The sequence below is a fragment of the Streptopelia decaocto genome (assembly GCF_964273445.1).
Source record: "Streptopelia decaocto genome assembly, chromosome: 4".
NCBI lineage: Eukaryota > Metazoa > Chordata > Aves > Columbiformes > Columbidae > Streptopelia > Streptopelia decaocto.
In genome coordinates this window covers 12,950,117-12,976,881 of record NC_138658.1, presented here as the reverse complement: position 1 = coordinate 12,976,881, position 26,765 = coordinate 12,950,117, and the positions used below count along the sequence as shown (strand labels likewise).

The following is a 26,765-nucleotide window of genomic DNA, read 5'->3' as shown; positions in this document are numbered from 1 at the left end:
AACAAAAAGACAAAATTGATTTATCCCAGTAAAAAGCACAATAAGACCAAAAATATACAGGACAAAACAGAAGACAGATTGCTGCACTCCGCTCCTTTCCCTCCAATGGTGTGCTTCACTGTGCAATGGTAAGTATAATCGTAATAGGCTAGTTTTATCACAAATTTACTTTGTTTTCTAGGAAATTATTCAAACACCACAAAGCCAATCTCTGTAAGATGCCAATTACTCTGAAATTATAACTAACCCCCTCCCCACCGCCCTAAATAAGAAAATAAACCATCAAACAAACAAAATCCAAAGCAGCTCTTTTCAGCTGGGCAAAATGCTCTTAGTTCTCCTCCCCTGACAATGGGGATGTCAGGCCCAATTAGCGATTGCAGTCATCTTGGGGTTTGCTCTGGTTTCTTCCACTGCAAGTGGTCAACCCAGATCCAATGGCTCGCTTCTATCCATGCAGTGCCATGAACAAATTACAGAGGACTAAGACCTGAGAGGTTTTTTTCTGCCCAACTATCCTTGACGTTTTCAAAGCCAAGAGACAAAAAGCTTGAGCTAAGAACTGGGTGGTAGTCTGAAAAAGTTTAATTAAAAAAGCGAAACAGTCCACGGAATTGCTTCTACCATCGCTAATAATTTGCTGCAGAGTTATTATTGTGCTGTTTCCATCTGCCAATAACCATTTAATCCCTTCGCCAAAGGCAATCTAAAGCTTTATGTATTTTAGGGAAACCGTGAAAGATAACTTGGAAATAACGACTTCCAATTTTTGATACACAAAAATCTGAGCGACAATAGTGCATAAAGCCATCGGCTTTTCAGTGGTGCTAAGAAATGTTACTTGACAGCTTCTACTCCAGGCAATGGTTGGAAAGCTAAGACCAAAGTTTTGTGCAAATACAAATCTCTTAGTATTCAAATACAAACCACAAAAGCCAGCTGTAGATATCTCCCCTTAAAGTGGCTTCTTCAGTGGATTGCAGCTCCCCTTCCTACGAGCAGCCAGTGTTCAGGCACACCGTGAAAACAGAAGTTACATGACAAAAAGGAGTATTTCCCTGTTTGAATATGTAGGTTTTGCTGCAAACACTCAAAAGCTCCCCTGTTCCCACATTCTGCATCGGTGACTATCTTAATTACTAGCAACTTCTCAGACTGTTTCAGTATTACTGCTGGGCAGCTTAATCTCACCAAAAAGCCTCCAACTCCAATGTTATTGCTAAAGTTTGTGCGATAAAAAAAAAAATAGGCAGATATTCCAACTATTCTTTAAAAAAAAAATCGCACTTAGAAAATTAAAATTGCACATATTCAAACCCTCTTTGAAACAAACAGAGCAGAGGGCATTTTCAAATTCAAACAACTGAATGGGATGAGGACAAGTGTGTAAGCTTACAGCTCATATGCATTCTGAGCGATGGGAAATATTAAAGCATATCACAATTAAAACGGTAAGGAAAATAAAAAAACATCCAAGCACTTTATCCCAAAATAAACTCAATATTTACTTTGCACAACTGAAACATTATTTCTATTATACGAACAATCACTTGAAGCAGAAGAGTTGGGGCATGTTCTATACAAATGTAGCTTTAACAGTGACAGCTTTTACATTTGAAATGTAGTACATCTATTGTTCAATATATTCACAATCTAATGGCATACTTCTTGATTTTTATTAGCTCTTATTAGAATTATGTTCCAAATTTTCACAACACAAACAGTTACTTCACTGATGACTGCCAAAGGCAAACATCCTATTTTATATGTACACAAAGATACCAATATATGCTCAAATATTTTAATTCACGCACATGCACCTCTCCAATCTTTGCAGTTCAGTGAAGTGTAAACAGTTAGTGTTGTTATTAAAATACACATTCTTCATTCACAGCACAATACTCAGGTAGATTAATAAGCCTTTATATCTGGGCTCTATTGTTCCTTTGCTGCTCATTAACGTTTCTTCCACCTTGACAGCAATTTAACTGGCACAGTCCCAGAGTTACAAGTAGGTCAGCACAAGGTGTTCCTCTGTACGGTTTCATCTGGTATAAACATCCTACCTGATTTCGCCTTCAGGTAGTACACATTTAAATATGCCTAGTACCAATTAAGATAATAATCAGAAGTATTTTGGATATTATTGTCCAAGTACTACCTTATTTCTGGTGTAAGTGATTCTGTTAAGGACAGAAAGGCAATTGTACTGCAGAAGTGGGGAGCTCTCTGCAGCTCTCCTGGCCAAGCTCAGTGCTACCTCTGTGGGAAACCCCCTTGAAATCCTCAGCGTATCCTAGAGGAAAATGTATATATACACGTAAAGAAAGGTAAATTGAACACCGAGGTTTGAGACTCAGACATTGGACACTATTAAAAGCAGACACTTCAACCAGTCAGACACACACTAATCTCAAGGACATGAAAAACAGCAATGGATATGTAAGAATATTTACTTTTCCCCCCTTCATTATGAAAAAACTTGATATAAATCAATGGTCTCACATCACGGAAAATGAAACAAAAAACTTCAGACAGATCTTTTGTTGACATGCTAAGATATTCAGTATTTACAGCAACTTCTAGATGTTGAGGAAGTTGGTTATAAGAGTCAAGGATCAGGAATTAATTCTCTGTGAAATGCAACGACTTTTGGGTGACTTTCTCTGATTTGTATACCTTGTCTTATACTTTAGGACTAGACTTGAGTCAGACTCAAAGCAACAAGCTCACTTCTAACTGCATACACTGTGACATATCGTAACTTATAACATAAAGCACAAGCACTACAGGTTTAAATCAGAAAAACAGGTCACCATGATGCAGTGCTTAACTTTTTTTCTTTTTAAACATAAAAGCAAATTCTACCGCTCTGATTTGATACGAGCATTTGTATTACTTAAATGAAAAGCAGAATAAACCAGCGTTTTCAATTGCTTCCTGATCACTGAAAATGCAATTTTTACTCCGAACATTGAAGACTTTCATTTGTGATCAATGGTACACTGAAAGCATGTGCTTTAAGCCACTGAAGAATAATCCCTGCTGTCTGATTAAAAAAGGAAAAAAAAAGAAAAAAAGAAATAATTAAATTAAAAGCTGCTAGAAATAACTCACAGGCAAAAAATAAAACTAAAAGAAAACAATAGCAGTAGCCTAAAGAGACATATTTTTTCCTTCAGGAATGAATTCCCATCTGCTTTTAAAGAGCAACATGTTTTTCCATTATTGGGAATGACAGCCAAACCCAGGACAATAAAGCAGCAAAGTCACAGGCGAGAGCAGCGGGCAAGTGAAGCTGCCTGACGGGGCATCAGCCCAGGTCCCTCTTTTAGGAGCCCGCGTTTGGGTGACAGCGCAGGAGCCCCCCCGCCGTGCTGCCGACACTCTCCCTTCTGCCACCCTCTGAACAAGGGGCTCCCGGTACCGCTGCTGGGTGCGAGGAAAAGGGAAAGCGAGGGCCACAGCGTCGGTGGCAGAACACGTGTCTCCCACAGCCCCCGCTGGTTTGGTGAAACTCCAGATGTTTTATAAAAGCTCACGGGAAGCGAGCAGCCCCCTCAGCAGAGGAGCGCTTACCCCGACACCAGCGATGCTCCTAACACAGGTGCTTTATCCAAACAGGCACACAACACGAAATAACCCTGCAAAGGCACAGGGAGGTCAAAAGCAAGTCCGAGTGCTCGTTTACAGAATCTAGGTGGACCGTGCCATTAAAATAGCTAACGAAGACACAGAAAGGAAGACAAAAACATAATGAAATTAGCTCTAAGGTTCCCACACCCTAAGCAATTCAGAATTTAAGGAATCAAAAGGTTCAGCTCTTTGGGCTGTATAGGAAAAGAAAATCTCAGGTTTGAGAAGCAGGATAAATTTTATGCCTTAACACTGTTTGGTGCTTGCTTGGGGTGTTATTCAAATTCCCTCCAGCATTTTCCCCAAGTTCCTCTAAGGATCACTGTTCTTTGAGTTATTTAGGAAGCAGTCCTGACTGTATCCTCCTGAGCTGTTAATGGGCCTGACCTTTTCAGAAACACTAATGTCCCTTCAGTCAGATGCATTAAATCTCCTCTGCTTGATTAAACTATTAGCAAATCATTATCTCACTGAAGGATAAAATGTTCTTTCCCAGATGAGTAAGCCATACATAACTTTCAGTGCAAAAGCTCTCCTGTATGCCATATCTTACATTTTGCATAAATATGCTAATTGTAAACCATACTTTATATACTCGTAGGGTGAATGCATATAGCACTTTATCAGGTCTCAGCTGAGACAAGATGTGATGAAAATCAGCCCACTTAAGGCAACGATTCCCCTCCATCTCTGAAAAATGGGGGAGGGGAACCAGATCCTTTTAAAGTGGCTAAAAAGGGGAGCAGGAAAGGTGGCACAATGCTGCAAACTCTCACGGTTTGGCATCGCCATGCCAAGTGATTACCCAGATGCTTGTGCTGCCCTCCTTCCCAATCTGCCCAAGCACATTCTGCACGTACGAGGCCCTTGTGAGACCAGCAGTAAGCAAAATCCCATGGGAAGTCCTGTGTAGTTAGTTATTTCCTTTCCTGTGATTCATCGCGTTTATCCCGAACACTGACATTCAGAAAACATTCCGAATGCCAGGTATTTCCTCACCTTCCAGCCACCTGTGCCAAACACATCCTCAGCACTGACAAACATGTGTAGGAAGGTGTTGATCCCATATTACCCACCTTGGACGAAGGCTGAGTCTCTTCTCCTCACCCACCCACACAATAATGTTCACTTTTCAATAAGTCATATACATTAATAGATCCTATGCATCATTCCAAGAGAAACTTCAGAGGTTCATCTGAGGCCTTAATCTTGCTGTGTTTCAATTTGACAGTGTCCCTCACTTGGAAAATTATGTTTTTCTGTAATGCCGTATCCCAGTGTGGAGCTAAGCAGAACTCCTTCGGAAGGAAAGGTCATCACACACATCACCTGTTTCTGATAAGACACACGCATTTTTTTGTGCTATCCTAGGAGCTCAAAATCTGAGGGCCCGGTCCCAAGGCATGATGTGTTGAGTACCTTCAACACCTACTGAATTCAGTGGGAATTGAACATGCTCTGCATTTAGCATAACTAAACATAAAAGGAGCAAACATATTTGTATTTCAAAAGGAAAACCACGAGCTTTAGCCAGGACATTATTTGCAACGCCTAATGTTTTTCTCGCCCCATTCCATACAGAATCTTTACCATTTTGTTTTGATAAAAAGCCTGTGTCTCTTTTTAGGCTACTCTACAGGATTGGATCCATTGCTCTTTTTAAAGAAGGGCTTTCCCTTAAGTTTGAAGGATCTTTTCCTTCATGGAAAACTAGATATAAATAGATAATACATCCTGATTTGTCAGATGTCCCATTTTTCCTATATCGAAGCCCTCTCTCACCTTTACTGTAGACGCTCCTTAGTAAAGAGACAAATGTACAAATTTTTCCCAATCTCTTAAAAGACTGTTTGCCCTCCTGTACACCTACGATAAGAACGCATCTTCACTTCTTTTGTAGTTGGTACATTCCTCTACAAGAGTGAGAAGGGGGTTTGGGAAGATTTGGGGTGAGTTTTTATTAAAGTTTATGGTTTAAACATGTCAGTATCTGGTAAACAAGAACATACATGTTTTAGAATACGTATTTTAAGAGTCAAAGGCTTTAGCTGATTCAAGTCAGTGTGCTGCTGCAAAGATACTTTTTGGCAACAAATACAGTCTCATTTGAGCCAGAGCAAACCTTCATTGGCTTGCCTTTTTTTTCCCTTCATTCTCTGTGTTCCCATCGAGAGTTATTGCAAAGTGAGAAAGATATTTTTTACATTAACTATTCTACTTCGACTAAGAACCAGTGAAAGATTTACAGGCTCCCAGGTTCCCGCTCTACTATTATTTCCTGTAAGCATGGAAACTGATAATACTATAGAAACAATGCCAGCCTTCCCTTTCACCATGACCTGCTTTCCACCAATTTAAAAGCAGTCGGTCCCATTAGCTCGCTTTTATAAGCACGCTTGTCTTAAGAATATTACCATCATATCCAGAATATTTAATTTTATTACTTCTAACCAACTTTAAACTCAAAACGGCTCAAAACTTGGTTTAAGTTTCTGCCTAAAACCTCCCTCTCTGCTACTGCCTTCTAAACTGCAACAAAAACATAATCTGACCGGAGCTTATACAATAAAAGAAGGTCCCTCGTTCTACCACGTTTATTTTCCTTTTTATTTATCACCTGCTTTCCAGAACAAAATATTTCTACAGTGGGGAAACACTGTCTTCATCCCTCGCTCGTCCCTTTTTGGAAAGCAAACTCCAAGGATCTGAAGACAGACACACCCCTGCCAGTTAATTTGTAAAGGCAAATGACACAATCTTTTATATCCCCACACAGGTCTAATCAAGATATCGGTCTTTGCATTTATAAGGGCACATGTCCTTCCTCTAGGCCAAGACATGTCCCAGTCACAGCCTTTCTTTTTTTCTGTTTGAGACAATGTAAAATTTAAAAATCACACGACAAGCAATTTCCTATCAGATAGTGCCCACATGATTTTGCTCTTGCTTGCACTAGAAAGTTTATTTTCTGTTACAACAGAGAGAAGCCAGTAATTATGAAAAATCTAATCTAAACTACAAATGAAGAAGGCAGACCACCTGAGTTTGTGGAAGGCCCACTTTCCTAATGCAAGCTGGCCGTAGCAGCATCATGAAAGCAAGCAAATGAGACGCAAAGAAATCACATTGCTTGCACTTTCAAACATTGCTTTTACATGCTTCTGTGGTTGGATCTTTAATTAATTGTACTTTATGGAAAGCACAGTAGGCAATCAAACAGATAAAACTCCTCACCATGAAGTGTAACAGTGAAAACGCTCTGGGAAAAAGCTATGGTCAGACTGAACAATCTCCCAGTGAAGACATCCAAAATATATAAAACCATTTAAAATAATAATCAGTTTTCTAAAAATCGGATTTCCTGCAATATTGCCCAAAATGAAATGTAGAAACACTAGAATTAACCTTATAAAAGTTTCAGTGCAGCGCAATGTTTGCTGTTTTAACCATTTCTATGACTTTCAAGGACTAGAGAGCTCTCCTCCATGATTACCAGCGCTCCTTGCTAACGTCACGGCACATGGAGGGGCCACAGAGGCTGGTGGGGCAGCACAGCACAGCACAGCCTCCTGCCTAACCCTCCAGGCCTCAGCTCCCCGGGTACGGCCTTCGGGAGAAATGTCTTACAAAAATAAAAGCTGGGTGCAAAGACAAGAGCAGCTCTGGCTGCTCCCCATGGTTACCGCAGAGCTGTCCTTGCAGCACAGACCTGCCCTGCACAGGCCTGCGAAAAAGAGGTTGAGGACAGTCCTAGGAAAAGGCAGATGCCTTCAGGACAGGGATGCAGTCAAAGAAGTTGCCTTGGAGGGAGGAGGGAATGATCCTCGGTGTCAACATCAGCTCAGAGGCCAAACCTTGCTATTCGGAAACTTCTAAAACAATTTCTGACTTTCCTGCCTTGCAGATCCCTGAGGAAGAGCCTCCCGCACTGCCGCAGAACAGTACTTCAGAACGGCCTGGAAATCAAGACTGAACTCAAACTCAAATATTTCCAGAAAGCTGAGGCTTTGTTTGACCTATACTATTAGCATAATAAAAGCTAACTGTACAGACACTGCTCCTCTAATGCACTTTCTTTTTTTACATTAAACTTCACTTACATATGAGAGAAGGAGATTGTAATTCACCCTCATAAATTATCTTCCATCTTCTCTCACATGAAACAGTGGGAAGTAATCACCCTATTTTGCTATCTTGATATATCTTTAAAGGTATTCATTAAAAGAAACGTACATCCAGCAGGTGAACAGAGATAACTGGTCATAAGTGATGACAGGCAAAAATGCACAACTATCTGATCTGAAAACAGGCCAAGTTGGAAGCCAGATTCATACTGAACTATCCACTTTACTTGCTGTTTATTCAGCTCATGTCAGGATGATTCAACGCATCTTTACATGCAACTCCCTATTCATACAGCATCTTCTAGTCACAAAACCAAGCATTTTCCACTTCTTTTTCTAAACAAAGGGTATAACAGTGGAATGGGAACTTGCCATTCAACAGCGGAAACTATTTGTGAAGCTGGAGACACTAGGAAGAAAAGGCTTTAAGGAAACTAGCCACTGTGTGTGCCAACTGTCAAGACTTTTTATATGTTCTTCCAAGGAACACTGACTGAGGCTTTTTCTGTATTCAGTCTTTACATCTCAATTATTATAATTCTTTGATTGATGCAAAAGAACAAAATTCATGAGAAATGCCATGTTAGAGAAAGGCAGGCGGTTTTCCCCTGGACTAATCTATAGATGCACTCAATGAACCATTAACTTCTTTCTGGTTCTGTGCAAAACCAGCACCAGGACATTTGCGACTCATTATCAACTAAGCACAGGAATTGGCCGCTAGAGCCTCAGCAGTTCCGGATCCAAAGGAAATCCCCATATGCTTGGAATTTCTGAAATACAAGCATTACAGTTGTTGCCTAGTAAGAAGATGGTTTCCATACACAACAGAGGATATGTTTATATTTATGTTTTTGGAGGCTTGTACCTCAGCCAGAAGCAGATAAATTTTCCCAAGGCAGCAAATGTCGTATCACTGAGATCTGTGTAAAAACATAGTGCTGTTTCACGTCACCGCTCCAAAGCACGGAGCCAGTAGAGCTCCAGCAGTTTCCCAGACCAATATTTAAGCCTGCAATCCTTTCTATTTCTGCCTTTTTTTCATTACGAGATCCCACATTCTGCGGTAAAAAGATGTCCTACTCGAAGCGGCTTCTCTCACTATGCCGCTTTCATTCATTCGCTCGCAGAGCACAGTTTGTCCTGGAAAGCTCTTGCGGGTTTGACTTTGGTGTCCGCTGTGACGCGGGTTCCCGGCACAAGCCTGGAGGGCAGCCTGGGTGCTGCTGCTGCCCGTGGCCACGTCTGACCCCAGCCCTTGGCCCTGGAGCACCCACAGCACTGCCCGCACCAGCCAGAGGCTACTAGTAGGCAACACAGCATTTTACACCACGCCAGCGTTTAAGCGATGGCTAAATGAGCAAAAGTCTTGCCTAGGAACAAATGCAATGACCAGTCAGCTGAGAAGGGCCTTCAGCATTATAGGAATGACACAAATACTCCATAGTCACCCTCTCTTTTGGACCAAGGCAAAAGTTTAGCTTATTTCCCTGCCCTTGCAAACAGCATGTAGGAAGATGGGGGAGCCGAGGCAAGCACATCACATTTTCCGCTCTGCTATGGAAAAAGTAGAAGGTGACTATGTAATTAAAGATGGTGCGATAACGCGTACACTAGGACTGGCTACAGTAAGGTGGAAATTTTAATTCTGGTATTTCATACCTTTTAAGAGCTCGAATTGGCAACCTTAATAGCATTCTTTGAATTTTTGAAGTAATATAATTACTTTCAATTAATCAAAATGAGGAAAGAATGAAATATCCTTTCACGAGACACTGACATGAATAATATTCAGGGAACAGAGTGGTGACCACTAATGTACCAATGCTTATTGTAACTGCCAGGCAGCAGCATCTGACAAAGTTTCTCCTTCTACGTAGGACAGGCAGTAATTGTCTGATGTCCATTGTCAGAAGCTGATTAACTAATAGCAATGAGCTATAAGTGATGCTGTGAGGTCTTGATTACCTGTAATAGGAAAACACCAGCTTCAAAGTGACAGTGACTCCCTTGCAACTCCCCTACGCTGTCTCATAGCTCTGTCTCTCCTCCCTCCACCCGAGCCTCTCAGTCACAATCCCAAATGCAGAAGATCCCTGGGGAGGTGGGGAGGCCCAGGTGAAGTGCCTGGGCAGCCTGAGGGCACTTGCCCCCATCTCCCTCCACTCCTTCTGGCAGCACATCCTCAGTGCAGCCACCCGTGACCGTGACAGGCTCACCCTGGAAGAAGCCCTTTCCCTGGCAACAATCAAGATGGAGATCTTGAAGGTAAAAAGCCACAGACTCTATTCTGCTTTCTGAGCAAAAACACAGGAATCTCTCAAACATGCCCTTTCATAACTCCGTCTAACACTTTGAGAAGACACAAGGGAGGATATCTGGATACTTTAATTCAATTTTAAATATACAATTTTGTGTAGCTGTTACCATTTAGAAAGTTTTACCTCTGCTCCTGAGTACTTCTGTGTGTGCCGAACAAGCTCCTCTAAGCAGACTTCATCGCTGACTGGCATGGACTGAAAATGAAGTTTGAAGATTTCCCCACGAGTGGCTGCATCTGGCAGTGGCACGTAGATAATTCTGTCTATTCGTCCCGGTCTCAGCAAGGCCTGCAATGAAAGCATCACAGAAAAAGTTAAAACACACAGCACATCACATCAAGAAAATAAAAACCACAATTCATTTAAAAACACCACTGCTGCCTAATAACCAACAATTTCAGCAAAAGCAAGAAGCTGCACAAGAACAATCAAGCTATGTACAAGAGGGGTTATTCTCCTATGTTAGAATAAATCAGTCACTGAAAAGACAGTAAGGCTACTCAGCTTGTGAAATACCAGTTTATGGAAAAAAGGCATCATAAAGGAACTATAGTCATTTTCCTAAAATAATAATTTTAGGCTTGTTGCAAGGTGTGCCGGAATGTTAGCACTTGGCAGAAGGACAAATGGCAATGGACGCATCCCAAGTTCAGATCTTCAGTCAAGACAACAAGTAGAGCAAAAAGGTTTTTTTGAAGTGAAGCTTACATTCTGGATTCATGTTGCTTTATTCCAAACACGCTTACAGAAGAGCAGATTACTCTTTCAGGTTTTTATGCAAAATAAGGTAACAATAGACAGAGGCCAGTGATGCTCAGTTTCAAAAAGGAAAAGGAAAAAACATAGGCTTGCAAAAGCACTATGGTTTAAGACACATAGCATCAGCCTTGAAGTGCTGGAAAACCCTCAGTTTTTCCTTCTCCTGTGCTGCGAGACAACTGAAAATTCAACAGATTAACACAGTCACAAGTTGACGCCTCAGCTTTTCAGTTTCATACACATGTATTGGCCCTTGCACTTTGGTTTCTCAGGGTTCCTCCGATAAAATACACTGGGGAGAGGTGGGAAGGTGACAGAGCGAACTCAGGGCAGCGGCAACAGACAAGGTAAGAGGGCACAATGGCCCAAAGTGCAGCATGGAGGGTTCACACTGGACAGGAGGAAAAATCTCTAGCAGAGGAGTGCAGCACCGGGGCAGGTCATCGAGGAGGCTGCGGAAACTCTGTCCCCAGGGCTTTTGCAGCTGGGCCAGATGAAGCCAAGCTCTCCCCACCTGCCGCAGGGCCTCTGGGAGCCCCCTGCAACCAGCCTTTCTGTGACTCTGTGCTTTCTGGATGGGGTCAAAAAGTAAACATCTATACATAAAACAATTATATCCGATACACAGGAGAAGCCCAGATCTTAAATTTATGAGAAGAGAGGAAGTTCATTTTCCTGTATTTCTAAAAATCTCCAGCAAGATTTGTGAAAATGGTCTACAGCAAAAAAAGTAAAAAGCCTCCCAGGCTTTCTTACTTGACATTTGTGGAAAAAAGTGCGCATAGTGAATACACATAAATAGTATTTAAACTATTTTTTAAAAACTGAACCATGTTTATAAGATTCAGCATGTAACCTAAATTGTTTTTATGTTATGGTTCTCCCTTGGGCAGAGTAGTTTGAGTTCCAGATGACTAGAGATACTGCATGGCTGTCCTGGGCTGTCAGCCAATAAGTCTTTTCCCAGCCTGATCATGTCAGTGAAAGTCACGCTGAAAAAATAGTAGGAAAGAGCTTTCCTTCCTGCGCAGCATTGATCAAGTTAACACCCTTCCTAGAGTTTCTTTAAAAAGACTGTTGTGGTGCTTCAGAGTGGAAAAATGTATCCTGAATGTTAAGAGATGTCTTGTTATTTTTAAAACAGAACATGAAAACGCTCAGCAGAAAGTGCACAGCCCTGCAGTGCGTTGCATTGAGCTCTGTAAGGACATAGTGAGGCTGTACTGGGAAGCCTAAAGGTCCATATCCAGCCCAGTACCCTGTCCCTGGCAGTGGCCAACACTGGATCCTTACAAAAGAGAGCAAGAACCAAGCTGCCCACTGATATTTCCTCAGCAGACTGTGCTACTTTACATAGCACTTGTGATATATTCGCCAAAGAACTCAGCCCACTGATGATAACCCGACCAGTGTGTAATTCAGTGTCTAAATCATGTGTGTATCAGGATGTTGCCATTTTTTTGCCAACACACTTGAAAGAGAAATTTGCATGTTTCAAGACGAGGCTTGGAGGGAGAGAAATTATACTGCAATTGTGTTCTGCATGCTTTTAAGGAAATGCCCATAGCTAATTCTATTATTTAGAAGAAACAAGAAATGTTCACATGAGTACAGTGGTATGCCTCTTTTAAATCCAGGCAGGTTTACTCAGAAAGCCCAGATAATTAGAACATTTTCTAGGGCCTGCTTAGCTTCACACTGATGAATGGTCATGGTTGTTGTGCAAGTGGGACAGGAAAAACACTTGATGCCAATCAGCTAGGACCAAACACTCCTTTGTATTGCATTGGCTTTTGGTTCTGAGATAGAGATTTCAAACATGACAGAGCACCCATGCTTGCAAAGCACAACTGCAGATGTAAAAGAGTGAATATATTTTTAATTAGTTACTAAAATCGTATTTCCTCCAGTTTGTCCCAAATGCTTTGGATTTTATATATAGGTATAGTTGGAGGCCAAAGTTTTATACACACTATCATGACTTTTTGCTGCAATCAGGCCTAGGGACCCTGTCCAAGACAGCCATATGTGCTGGGAACTGTACAAAAAAAAAGTACAAGTCGGTCTCTTCAGCGCTTGCTGCTTAAATAGACACTGATGAAAAGGAACAGAGAGAAAATATCTGGTAACCTCACAGGAGAAAAGAGTCAAATTCCCTCCAGCCCCTGGAGAGAAAAGCAGATTGAACTGAGAGCTGGTCTCCATCAGTGCTCCCGACAGTCCAGCTGGACAGGAACTGTGGAGACCCTGGGCACAGCCCAGCTGCTCCTCACTCTGCTGTCACCACCCTTTTCCCTTTGGCAAGCCACCAGCCCCCTCCACTCTGTCCTCCTGAGGAACTAAAAGTGAAGAAGAGGGTGAGGAAGGGGCCTGCCTTGACCTGTCCTGTGTTACTGGAGAGCAAATCCCCAGTGAGGGCTGTGGGTGGGCTGCAGAGCTGCTCTGCTGCCCGCCCGCCTGAAAGCAACCGGAGAGCAACAGCAAGTCCAGGCCATTCTCATCTGCAGGACATCATGTTGCCCTCTCAGGCTGGATGCTGAGGCTTTTGGTCTCTGCATACTTCTCATGGAGATACTTTTCCTTTTTGGAATTAGAACTGAGCTGCATGTAGAGGTTTGCAATAAGGGAATAAGATAGCCTTCTTGATGCTTTTACTCGCTGAAGTTTCTTCTGGAGGACAGCGAGCTCTTTCTGGGTTGCTTCAAGAAGCCTACTGTGGCATTTGGTGTGGACATCTGCAACAACAGTGTCAGCTTTAAGATCGAGGCCCAGGTCATGCTTGCTCCTGCTGCTGGCAGCAGTGCTGAGTTTGATGGATGCTGGCACCACCTTTTTCCTCAACATCGTTTCTAGAACTAGAAGCTATTTCTCTTCTCAGTGGGATGTTGCGTGATGCAGGCTTCCCCACGGGAAGGGTTTTGCAAGTGGTTGCCCCAAGCATGCGATGACTTTCACAGGCCACTCCAGAAGACAGAGCTTCCATCTTGCAATTTGCTCTTTGGAAACCATGTAGAGAGCAATAAGGACACCCAGGTCACCTCCAGACCCGCCCCACTGCCCCCAGGGCACAGTGGGCACGGTGGCTGGTGGGACCTGGCACTGACTCACACGTGAGGCAGGAGGTGAAGCTGCCTGGGATTGACCTTGGCTGCCAAACGGGAGAAGTTGGGCAGGAGAAGGCGAGGAAGTGGCCAGGAGAAGGTGAGGAAGTGGCCAGGAGAAGGCAAGGAAGTGGCCAGGAGAAGGCGAGGAAGTGGCCAGGAGAAGGCGAGGAAGTGGGCAGGAGAAGGCAGCAGCGGCCGGAGGAGCGAGGCTGAGCACAAGGAGAGGCAGGAGGAGGAGGGTGAAGAGTTGAAGCGGAGCTGCAGGTTCGGGCAGATACGCGCTGCCGGGAGAGCAAAATTAACCGCTGGCGGCTGGGAGATGCAGAACTGATTTGAGGCTAGGAGCACACAGAAGGTGGGAAGTTGATGGGGCCAAAATTAATTGATGTGTGCGCAGAGCTACATAATTCATTGATGTCGAGATGTGAGAGTTGCATAATTTATGTAGGCCAGGAAGGGCACAAAATTAAGTAATTGGGGTTTTGGTAGAAACCAGAATACTTCATACCATTAAGCAATTCTTCTGTGAGTTTATGTAATTTTTTTGTTGCTACCATAACATTTATGAAAGGGGTCTGAGTGTACATACACTGAAAGGTTACAGTGGTACACAGGTACAATATTATTCATGGGGGCACCAGGAAAGTGAGATAATTGTCATGTAATAAATAATATCATCAATAGCAAAACCACATTTTAATGAAGAAGAAACTACTCCCCTTTCAAAGAGAAAAGCTTAAATTCTTTAGTAATTAAAATAGAGTGTTACTTCAAAATGTATCATTGGAAAAGATACCTGGTTCAAAAATGTGTATTTTGTGAGCAATTATGAAGATGATTATTTCAGCAAAGAAAACTTAAATATGTAAAGCCAGGAAAATATTTGTGGTTCCTCTTCAGCATGGACTAGAATTAACCTTAGGGATTTGCTAACTTTTATCATCCTCTTTCAGTTTTCTTTAAAGCATTCATTTTTAGTCAGCTTTTTCAAAGGGTACTTGGCCATTTCAAGAACTACTTTGTCAAACAATGCAGAATTCTAACACTGATGGAGGCATATAGAGCTGACAAGCTTTCTGTGGGACAAAAAGAATAGCTTTCCTACTGACATACCTCTACAGACACGTCTAACTCGCCAAATAATTCTTAATCAGATCTTAAAACAAAACATCATCCATAATGGTGGAAGAGGGTAAGCTGACAATAGAAAATATAATTCCAGAAATGTGGCAAACTTAGACAAAACTTTCATCAGCAAAACATAACTTGCATAGCAAAACATATGCTGTGCAGTAAACTGCATATTGAGGTAACAGAGAGAGCAAGTAGGTTCAGCAGGTAACAAAGTTCATCTGGAGAATCAACGTTACTGCATGTTCTCTGCTGCAATCAATCTCCACAAGTAGGAACAGATTTTTATACTAAATTTAAGACATTTCCTTTCAAGTAAATACATTTATTTTAATACAGAACCTAAAAAAGGCAACTAAAAGTTTAATCTCACCTTTGGAGTCTATTGGGATTAGACCACAGATAAAAATGAGAGGACTAGAGATAACAAAACAACTTGTTGTCTTTGTAACTAAATCCTTTCAACTTAAATTAACAATTGCTATTTAAGAACCCTGGTTGTGGTCCCTACTTACACGGAGTCTCAAATATGAGAGGTACTCAATATCTTGTAATCTAATTTGGTAATGCAATATTTTTTACTTTTCTCATTACAGTACTTGAACATACATAAAGCATTTTAAAGTCAGTCACATTTTTCCTGCGGTCTGCGCAAGCACTGTTTGTGAGATCCTTTCAGTGTTTTTGCCCACATGTCAGTACAGATGTGTTGCAAACATGGAAAATATTAAGGCAAAAGGTAGGCTGGGGAAGTGAATTTGTTAACAATGATGAAAGGGCCTTCTTGTGCCATCATATTTCTCTGTTGCAGGAGCAAAGTCAGCTCCCATAAAGGTGCTTCTCATGTGCTTTTTGAGGCTCAACTCGGTGCCTGACATTTTCATCCTCCCCCTGTGCCAGAGCAGGTTCATGCTCCCAATGCAGCAGCCAGGGAAGCACTTGGCATTTTAGCGTCTTCAAAAGTTTCAAGTCCGGGAAGCTCATCCATCCTGTTTGCTAGACAGGCTACTGGAGGTTTGTTGCAATCATGGCTTAATTACTGAAGATGAAAGGTGCTGAGGGGAAAAGGCACATTAGAGTGTCACTCTTAAGCACTTAAACAGTCCAGTGGAGAGCTAAATTTTATTGCTCCACAAGGTGTTTATCCCCTTCCATCTGGCATGAGCTGCTTCAGGAGGGAACCTCGAACTCCTGTGTTTCAGGTGACACACTTATTTGCTGTGTCACAAGGCTGGAGTCGTGTAACTACAGGTTCTTGAGTCAAGCGATACTGCCTTTTTCTTGCCAAGAGCCCCTTTCCCCACACTCTTCCTGCTCCCCACCTTCTTCCTTCTGTGCCAACGTCTGTCACCACCGTCAGCACATGCCAACATCTCAAACCAGTTCCCCTCTTTGATGACTTGTTGGCTGGCCACCACCCTTGTACTTCTCCCAAGATTTGTGCAGATTACTCTCTGCTCTCGTTACACAACATCTACGATTCCTCTCAGGGTGGAGCAGTTTGCTCCTTTAAGCTGCAGTATACCCACTACTTCAAAATCTGCATTTGCAAACAGAATTCCATTAGATATAATTGGAAACTAGCTCCTACAAAATGCCGCAGTCTCCTATTATCGGTCCCTATGCAAAGGCCTCACTTTCCACAGAGATTTCTAAAAATCAGGCTGTACAACCCTTCCGTCATGTCAGTCTTGCTCAAGACCTGGAGCATTGTGCAAGTTGACAAGAAAAGACATGATATGTTTGACAGCAGGTGTTCAGGAAGAATGTGCGCTATCAAGTGGCAGTAAGCACAGTGTGAACGTTTTACTCAGGGATTAACCAGAAGTTCTAATTAAAGGCAGAGAACAAACATGTGGTTTGATACGCCGACAAACAGTAAACCAGCTTGAACAGGGAAACAGTTTATATCATCCAAATCCAAACAAAGATGAAGCGATACAGAGAGTTAACCATCTGAAAAATAAGAGGGCAACCTGTCCTTTGCTGCAAAGCGAACTCCCCTGCTTGTGTAGGATTTTACTACTCATTTGCTTAACCTCCAAGGCTACTACTATAAGTTAATCATTTTACTTCACCCACTGATTTTTACCCCTTTCCAGTTTGTCTCATCAACAGAGGGAATCTTTTCTGTGTAATTCAATGTATCTGCTGGAATTGCTCACTTTGCTGGTTACCAACAGGAACTAACACATTCAGCTATCACTACAGATAGTCCCTTAATCATTACAGCAAAACAAAGTTTACCCCGCAGTTCCCGTAAGCAGAAAATAATGAATTCATCTTTTCTTATAAGATGAAACCTGGGAAAACAACTGCCTCGAATCAATGGAAACCACTGGTGTTGCTTGTTTTGAATGACATACCCTGCTTCTGCGTGTTTCAGAGCAAATCAGTCATTTCCACTAATGGTGGAGATTTTAAACAGATAGGAGCGTTGCTTAAATAGCTAAGTTACAAACAGGCAGTTTGTAAAAGTGCTTGAAAGAAAGCAAAAAATATCCAGAGTTGATGTGAAAGCACATCAAGCCTTCAGGCAGCCAAAACATTCAGAGCTGATTTTGACTGTGAGTTCTCTTCTTTCCCTGCTGTCTGGCACAGATGAGGTCCCATAGAGGGCTGGGTCTTTAACCACCACCACCACCACAGCACTGCCACCATGCAGAGCCCACCCCAGAGCCAGCGCATTCAGCCCAGTGGCAGCCTGGCATCCGCACCGCAGCCCGGCATCCGCACCGCAGCCCGGCATCCGCACCGCAGCCCCGCATCCGCACCGCAGCCCGGCATTTGTACCGCAGCCGAGCATCTGCACCACAGCCTGGCATCCGCACCGCAGCCTGGCATCCACACCGCAGTCTGGTATCCACACCACAGCCTGGCATTTGCACCGCAGCCCAGCATCTGCACCGCAGCCCGGCATTTGAACCACAGCCCAGCATTTGCACCGCAGCCTGGCATCCGCACCGCAGCCCTCGCCTCCCTGCCAAGCCATGGGGTTTCAGGCTGCTCAGGCTGGAAGTAGCCGTGCCTCTGCCTTTGGGGATATGGCACCGAGCATGTAGCACCAGGGATTATTCAGCTGCCTTATCTTGCCTCTGTAGCTCAGGGAAGAGGCTCCTGTGCCCTCCTGCCTCCTCCTTAACTTACCTCCCACGGTCCCTCCTGCACCGTGGGCAGCTGAGGTCAGGTGTGGAGAAAGGCAGCAGAGAAGAGGGATGGCTGGTAGGGTTACAGCCTCTCCACCATCTAAAGAAACTGCTTGTGAACAGAGAAGCAGGAAAGCTCTGCAAAAAGCCAGGCTTATATTTCCAAACCTGCACAAAGCTGGACGCAACAAAATATTCTCATCTTTTTAATCAGTAACATCAGCGTCCCAACCGCTGTACATCACAGTCCTGCCACTGACAGAGCTTGATTAATATAGCTAATTCAAAGAGAATCACAGAGAAAGAAGACTTGAGGAGACTTGTTTCGTTGCAGCAGTGAGACCATGTAAACACAACTGTGAGGAACAATGTACTCCTTGGCCCATGCAGATAATACCAGAACATGTTTTTATGTGGTTTTGTTCAGATAGGATTAAAATATCTCAAGAAACTGAGTTTCAATCACTTCTCTTGGCAGAAACATCTGCAGTCAGATATTCTGCAGCTGCAGAACCAGTATCTCCATGCTTTTTTTTCCCCTGATAATTCAAACAGTTAAATTGGCCAGTTGGCACAAATTACTACGGTGCTCATTGGGAGCCAAGCTTTGCCCAGGCCTCCATCTATAAAAGTCTAAACCTGTCAGTAACACAGCACATTTTCAATGCCGTAAAAGCAGCGCAAATCCAAGCAACTCTACTGATATGATTCCAGATACTCCAGTTTGGCACCGGAGAAACTCAGCTCCGACTCAAGCCTCTTACATGTATTGAAAGACATGGAGGCACCCACAGGGAGCCAAGCTCTCCTCCCCTCTGCTTTGTGAATACAGTCTCAGAAAAACTCAAAGCAATTTAGCAGATTCTCCACAATCTGCCTCTAATTTCAGGACACTCAAACACCCATTTTCAAGCCACAGACTCTTTGTAAAAAACAGTGCCTGACCATTCCTCCTCTCCTCGCTGGGCTGCAGCTGTGTCCTTCTCTCCCTGCGCCCGTGCCAAGCGGCACAGCCCCGGCGCAGGGCCACGGCGGCACCTTCCTTGGCAAGGGGCGCTGCAGGCACGAGAGCTTGTTCTTGCCCCATCTCCAACCTGAGCAGCCTTACTGCAGTGGCCTGCGGGCAGAGGATGTCCTGATATCTGGCTGTTTTCCTGCAATTTTAGTGAGGAGCCGGGAGCTTCCTCCTTGCTGCGTTGCACAGAAAGGGTTTGTTGTGGATGAGGCACTGAACTCACCCTCTTCTTTCCTAAATCTTATGCAGGTCTTCCTCCCCCATTTCTGATAAAATGATTTTTAGTAAAATTAAAATAAACTGAAGAAAAAAAAAATCTATCATCAGCTAATAAACAATGTAACACACCCTCTTCAGTGTATATCTAAGAGGTGCAAAACCTCAGGAATGTCAGTTCTTTTTTTCCCTCTTTTTTGGGGGTGGGGGTTTAATAAAAGAACCCCTTTAGAAAAGATAACAATTACATGTAATAGAACCTGGAACCAGACTCTTTTGGCAATTAATCACCCAGGAGCCGTTGCAATCCTGCAGGCTGTTTCTGACAGATTCTGAGAGCTTTACAGGAATCACTGGGATCAGATGTGCCTGGGCTGGCTTCTGACAGGGACTGATCATGTACAAAGTGGATTGTTGGTTGGGGGGGGGGAGGTTTAGTGTTTATATTCATACACACACACATATATACACACGCCGATGTGTGCAGCCATATACACAATTATAAAGGAGTCTTTCTTTACATACATGAAACAACTGCAGAGCTCATTTATTAGCCCAGAGGCAAAAAAAAAGACAAAAAAAGAAGGAAAAAAGCAAAAAAAAAAAAAAGCAAAAAAAAAAAGCCTTTTCTTCCTCTCAGCAAAGTAGAGCTATCCATCACTTAACAGAGATACTTCCTGTTTTCAAGCAGTTGGGAAGGCATGACTTCCAATCCAAATACTTGGTTTGGCAACCTACTCCTGTGTTGACAGATGCTTTTATAACCACTTCATTCCACCTGAAGTTTCAGTATAAAAGGAGGTGGTTTTTGTTGTGTTTTGTTTTGTTTTGTTTTTTTTCTAAGGGAGGAGAGAGGAAAGCAGAAAGGAGAGGAAAGAGAAGGAAGAGGAAGGAAAATACCACAATTATAACAGCTGGATGACAGAGGTTAGCATAGCTCTGACAGATGTTACCGTATAACCTCAAAATGACATGTTAGAGGAAAAAAAATACCACCAAACCTGTTCCTTGTAGGAAAGAGAATTTTGAACTCCTGCCAAGACATTACAGTTCTCTTCAGAAGCTTTCGAAAGCTGTAACAATGATCTGCCACATAATACAATATTTTCCATACATAAGCTATGCTTTTCTAGTACCATTGCTCTGACTGATTAAATTACCAGCACGGGATGAGAGTCTTTTCAAAGAGACACCTTAGCCTCAAAAGCCAAAAATCCACAGCAGGTCAGCTTGATCAGGACCTGCCTTGTAGCAGCTTTTCATCTCCTACATTCTGTTTTCATAGGATTCATTAACAGGACATGCTCTAAACACTTCTTGAAACTGAATACTTCAGTGTATGACAAACAGCAGTAAAAATGCGCTGCACACAAGAAGATGTATTTGGAAAGCTGTATGATCCATTTTATACAACCTTTTGTCATATCAGTTTCTGTTTTGCTTACACCTGGTTATTTCAGTGACTACCCTACCACAAAAATCTTGATGAATTTACCTGGCTTGTGATCAAACTTTACAGACATGTCTAATAAACTACAGATAAATATAGTGTAAAAGAAAGGTTCACAGAAGAAAACAGGTACTTGAAACAAGCTGTTTGTGAATAAAGATCATCAGAGAGGTAGGCAACATCAATGAAACAATTTAGAAACAGCTTCAAAAGGAAATCAATGACTTTCCATTGTCACAGCTAATGCTGTGGCAGAAAAAAAAAAGCACTTCTGGTTTTCATTATTTGAAAGATATTATTTTACTACCGTGGCTCTGGAAGACCATTTAGAGAAATAAAGTAGATACTGGTTACAATTACTGTAAGCTAAAGGAAAAGTCATTCAATTTGTACAGAGAATAAAGTCACAATAATAGAAACATCACTCATTTGTACTTAAAATCGGAAACCAGGGTGATCTTGTCTTTTTAAAATCTGTCTTGAGGCTTATGTTTTATTCCAAAGAGACAGGGGGTGAAACAAACAAATCCTGGTTGTAACCCCTTCTCTTTGGGAGGTATAGCCCTCCTGCCCCTTTGTAACCAACACATACTGGGTACCATCCACTTGCATAGTGCCATTTGAGACCCCGCAAGGTATCCTAGATACCTCCTTGAGGCTGGCACGTCCTACCAATGAGGCTTTCTGCCTGCCAAGGGCACGGCTGGTGGCCATGCAGGAGCCTGCTGTGCAGAGCAAATAGTTCAGGTCACCAAATCCCAACCATGCTTTTGGTATGAGTACAACCAGAAGACGCGCTGTAGGGTTTTAAACTCAGTCCAGATGTCTGAAAACCAATGAAGCCCTCTTCTCCTCTTAAAAAATGCACTTAATCAAATTTTGGTTATAAATTGAGGAGAAAAAAACCCAAACAGATAAATACATGCAGTAGGAAAGAAGCCTCTTACCAGCACCTGCAAAGTGGCGCGCGTGCAGCAAAGCACCACTTGATGTAGAACATCCAGCAGCAGACAGGCAACACGAGCCTTTTAACATGGCCACACAGCTAAAGAGCCTTCCTGGGACCAGACTAGGACATCAGGGAAGAAGAATCTTTGGGAACAGGCAGATGTGGTCACCGAGCCTGCCACCAGCATAACAGCATAGGTGATGCAGTTCCAGAGATTGAGAAAGTGAGGATAATACGGAAAAACTGCATCCTTGACTATAAAATCCCAGATTGCTACATGCCAGGATATTACTGTAGTCAAGACACAACCTAATTAAAAACAGTGGTGCACTGGCTGGGTCAGAAGCCAAGATACTCTGCTTGAAGAGTAGGCCCTGGCAGACATGCCTTCTTTTATTATTGCAAGCAGACAATCACTGACTTCCTCCACCCGGATGCAGGAAGACAACCTGGTGGTTTTCTCCCTCATACCGGCAGAAACCACTTTGTATGTTGATCTTAGAAACTTGTGGGTGGTGCTGAGTTTACATAAATTACAGTGCTTACTGCAGTTGCCAGTTGCAAGTGACAGACAGAACTTGGAGTCTGGGATTGAAATATGTACTTTCCAGTAATTAGGCCTGGAACAGTGCTGATCAAAGTCCTGCAATCATTTTACAGGTCTGCCAAGTATTTGTAGCCCCTAACAGACATGAAATATTAGATAGAAAGCTTCGGTGCCACTCCACTCAAATTCTTTGCCTGCACTGCCAAGAGTTCCTTCAAACAGATGCAAGACTCTGCTGAGCCATCTGATTTTCTCCTTCACTGTCCCCAACTTTGTGAAGTCACCCATAATGTTTCCATCTCTGAGCACTTTCCAATGGAGGAAGTATTTTGGTCAGCCCCTTTTACATGTTCTACAGTCAGCCTGAAGGCATTCCTGCCATGGCAGACAGTCTGGCATCAGATCTGGCCTCATTCTTAGCATATATCCTAGATATTTCCATCTTCATTTCTGGATAATTTAGGAGATTAAGTCTTGTTCAACTCCCTGATGAATCTCAGTATTTGTTATAAATTCATTCCATTTAATACCTACTATTTCCCTGAGGCATTTACTTTCAAAAGCTTTTAGATGTCTGTCTGTACCTTTGGTGGATTTCCAGCTTTCACATCCAACTGTTAAGGTGGAAACAAAATTCTAGTGAAGACTCACAGATTGATTTTAGATTGTGGTTTATCAACACCTAAACCTTCTTTATGCTGGTAAATGCAGCTGCTGTCTCGCTGATATATTACATTATTTCTTTCTGGACATCCTGTTCATTCACATCTTACTGCCGTGCAGCGTGAAGATGCCCGTTCTGCACAGAGCTTGTTTTTGTATCACATTATTGAAGTCAAAAATTACTGTGGTTCTCATTATGTCTATTTGGTTTCTAACTATCTTTTTTTTTTTTTCCTTCCCTCTTTCTTTTGTGCATGCGTTGTCTGTTGGATCTAGTTCACCTAGAGAAGAACTTGGCTGTGGTTTCCATTCAGTAACATAATGTATGTTCCACCTGAGTCAACCTTTTCTCTCCCACTCTTTCCCACTTAAACGAACACTGGCTCCAAAATAGCAGAGGGGAAAGACTGCACCTCTACTTCATAGCCTTGTCTGCATAAAGGAGTATTCACCTGTCAATGTGCACTTCAGTCAAATAAGCTGCACCTTGATCTAAAGCCTTGATGAGGCAATTACTTTTCTTAACATATGCTGTCATTTCAAGATGTTACAGACTCAATCCTGATGGACACAGTCCAATATTATCTTTAAATCTATGAGTATAATCTAGGTTATAAAACATTGGGGGAGGTGTTTCAAGTGAGCGTTTTGTTGAGTTACGGTGGGGATTAAATCTGATCAGCACATCATCTTCTGTTCTACTGAACTTCAACTGATCCAGCTATTTATTCTGCCTGAAACAACACAGGAGAAGACTTTTCTATCAATGGAAAAACCTCAGTGTCACACTAATTATTACGCTAGTTAAGGTGATCTTTAATTTATCCTCCTATTTTTTTTCCCTGCTTTATTTTTTCACCCCAAATTACACTTTTTCTACTGATGTCATATATTAAAAATTCAGTTACTTTTCCCAATGTCTTTTTTCATTTTCCGGGGCAGTATTCATTTACAGCTTTCCCTGTTTTTTGCTTTTGTATCAATTTCTTCCCTTTATGCTGTGAACTTGATGATATATACTTAAAAATTACGTATTTCCTAAGATTGATAGATTATTACACTACTCAGCTGTTTAGTATTATCATTGCTTATTTTCTTCCCTTTTTGTTATAATTTTTTTTTTTTTTCCATAGTAGGAAGTGTGTAAACGTGCTAGTATAGCATTTTCTTATCACCCCTTTAATCTTTGTTTATGCTTCTTTGATAAGGTCAGCAGTTCATCTCTTTCTCTTTTTATACCACATTTACTTGTGGTGTGATTTATAGAGATTCTGTGTGTCTCCCCCCCAACAAGGGTATGTTTGAACAGTTAATTTGCATAATTTTCACAACTTTTACATATATAAACTGACCAGGATTTTTTAAACCTTGAATGTCTGGGAAGCTGCATTTACTTTACCAGTTATAAAGCTGTCAGGCGGAAAGGACCAAAACAAGCCACGTTTTGTTCCTGACATAAATTTGTTCTTCAGACAGGCTTTCTTTTTAAGTGTTATGGGACTTTCCCTCTTCTTCAGCTTACGGGTGTCCAAATAGGCGTGATAGGTGTGAGCTTTCCAGCTAAACAAACCTGCTCTCCTTGTGGAATGCAAGTTTTGGAAACCTTCAGTAATTTCAAAACATAAATACTTAAGTTATTGCCATACCCAAACTGTACATTTTCTTAGCTAATACACTGAGAAGCCTTTTCAGTCCTGTCCTGTTGCCAGTGTCACACGAGCCCACTCCTCAGCACGGGGGAACTGTAACTTACTAGCCAAGCAGAAAAACAACTTGATCGCTCCATCATTTAAAAGCAGTGTTGTGTTTTTCCTACCAAACTGGTGAGTTATTGCTCATTTGAAAACTGGAAACAGGAAATATCATCAGTGTTCATGGCTAAGGTCTTCCCAGCATTTTGCGGTGTTTGATCCTGAAAGCTTATTAGGTGACTTGTTTGGGAGTCACTTTGAACTACTAGATTTATCTCGGGCTCTAATCACTGATTAGAAGTAGATTTGAACTGTAGTACATTTAACATAACCATTTGATTAGTCCATCTGTCTTTTTCTAGTAATACTCTCTAGGTGTCATGTAGGCATGCAACGTATCATTTAAGACAGACAATAGCACAGTTCAGGACACAGTTTAGGAATAACATGCTCTGAGCTTGATGTTGCCCAAGGGCAATGTGACTTGTAAGGAGACACCTATCTCTATTTTCAATTGATCTGGAAGCATCTGCAAATTGGAGGAACTGTATCGAGACATTTTAAATTCAGATTACTCTAACTCACTTCACAGGGACATCACTACTCAAAGCTGCCCTCTAATGAAGAGAAAATACGAACAGCTGCCCTCTTAATATGGACGACTCTTGAGCTCTAGAGTTAGGATTCAGCACAGGAAGCAAAGGAAAGAAACCCCTTCACATCAGTAGCTACATTTCTAATACTGTGAGCTTCAGAATGACTCAAATTTCCTCACACATATTCCTTAGCGTTTTTTGTACTCGTATTCATTCTTCAAGCTTCTGAATCTGTAAAGCCATGCTTTGGCTGAAGGCCAGAATATGCAGGATCAAACAGAGACTTGCATTTAGTCAGGCTTCTTTGATGGAAAGAATCAGAGTTTCAGATTCTTTTTGGGGATGCAAAGATATAATCTTTTGGTACCAATAGCATATACACACAGAAATTAGTCTATGGGAAGTCTATGTTGGGAAATTCAGCTCCCCTCATGATGAGCTCCCAAATCAGAGCAATCACAGTAGCTGGGAGAATTGCCTGGATGTTCTCTAAAGCCTTGCACATATCCCCAAAACCCAGATCCGACACACACCAAATCCCAGTGAAGAACTGTCACAGTCACAGGCTCAGCATTTGCAAGGATACACTGGGTAAACACCACAATAAAGCGCACGTACCCTCAAAACAAATTGCCTCCATTGACTTAAGCGGACAACAGTGGACATAAACAGAAGATAAAATTCTTTCTTGGCTGCTATCACTTAACAAAGTGACCCCATTTTGCTTTTTTTTTCACACGACAGATACCATCAGAAGTGAGTCATGTCAGTCTAAATTTGGCTTCTGACAGACCATGTCATAGTCATAAGATGCCATTCACCCATGAGGAACTCCTTTTAATGGCGATGGGACCTTGGTGTACAGTAGTGAGGACATGCACAAAACATTTAGCATCCTGAGGGCACTTGGGGATGGGGACCCAGAGAGACAAAGAAGAAAGTTGGGAGAAAAGGCAACTCTAACAGTATTTCTAAAAATTAAGGCCAAGGCCACAATACCTGAATTTGTGAGCCTGACAGAAGTAGGATTCCCAGAGAGAAACAAGGTCATAACTGGAAAACAGCAAAATACCATCCTGGGAGGCCTCCATCCTCTTGAAACAGGCTTGATACATGAAGATGGATCAGCTTAATATGAAACTGCTGAAATCTATTTGTAAGATATTTGACTCAAATGAAGGAAAGGGTTTCTTTTCTTCTTTCAAAGGACTGGACCTTCCTTCCAAATTTTGAAAAGCCTGGCACTGCTGGAACTTGGGCTACTTAGGACGCCATTTTACTGTAGACTTGGACTCAGCAAAACACATTTGGCCATGGAGCACCTTTCTACAATGGAAAGTGGAAGCTCCGTTTCTTGTAGCTTTACAACTGAACAACATATGAAGAAGATTTCTGGAGAGAAAGTCCCTATATATGC

The 26,765-nt window shown here is 42.2% G+C and overlaps 1 protein-coding gene across 2 annotated transcripts in view; it reads right to left on the bottom strand.

Moving 5' to 3' along the window:
- AFG2A (AFG2 AAA ATPase homolog A) overlaps positions 1–26,765 on the bottom strand; it is a 199,364-nt gene that overhangs the window by 27,874 nt on the left and 144,725 nt on the right. For both annotated transcript variants that reach the window (XM_082050673.1, XM_082050674.1), the window contains exon 15: positions 10,205–10,369. In XM_082050673.1, the coding sequence (XP_081906799.1) occupies positions 10,205–10,369 (165 nt within the window). The remainder of the gene's footprint in view (positions 1–10,204; positions 10,370–26,765) is intronic.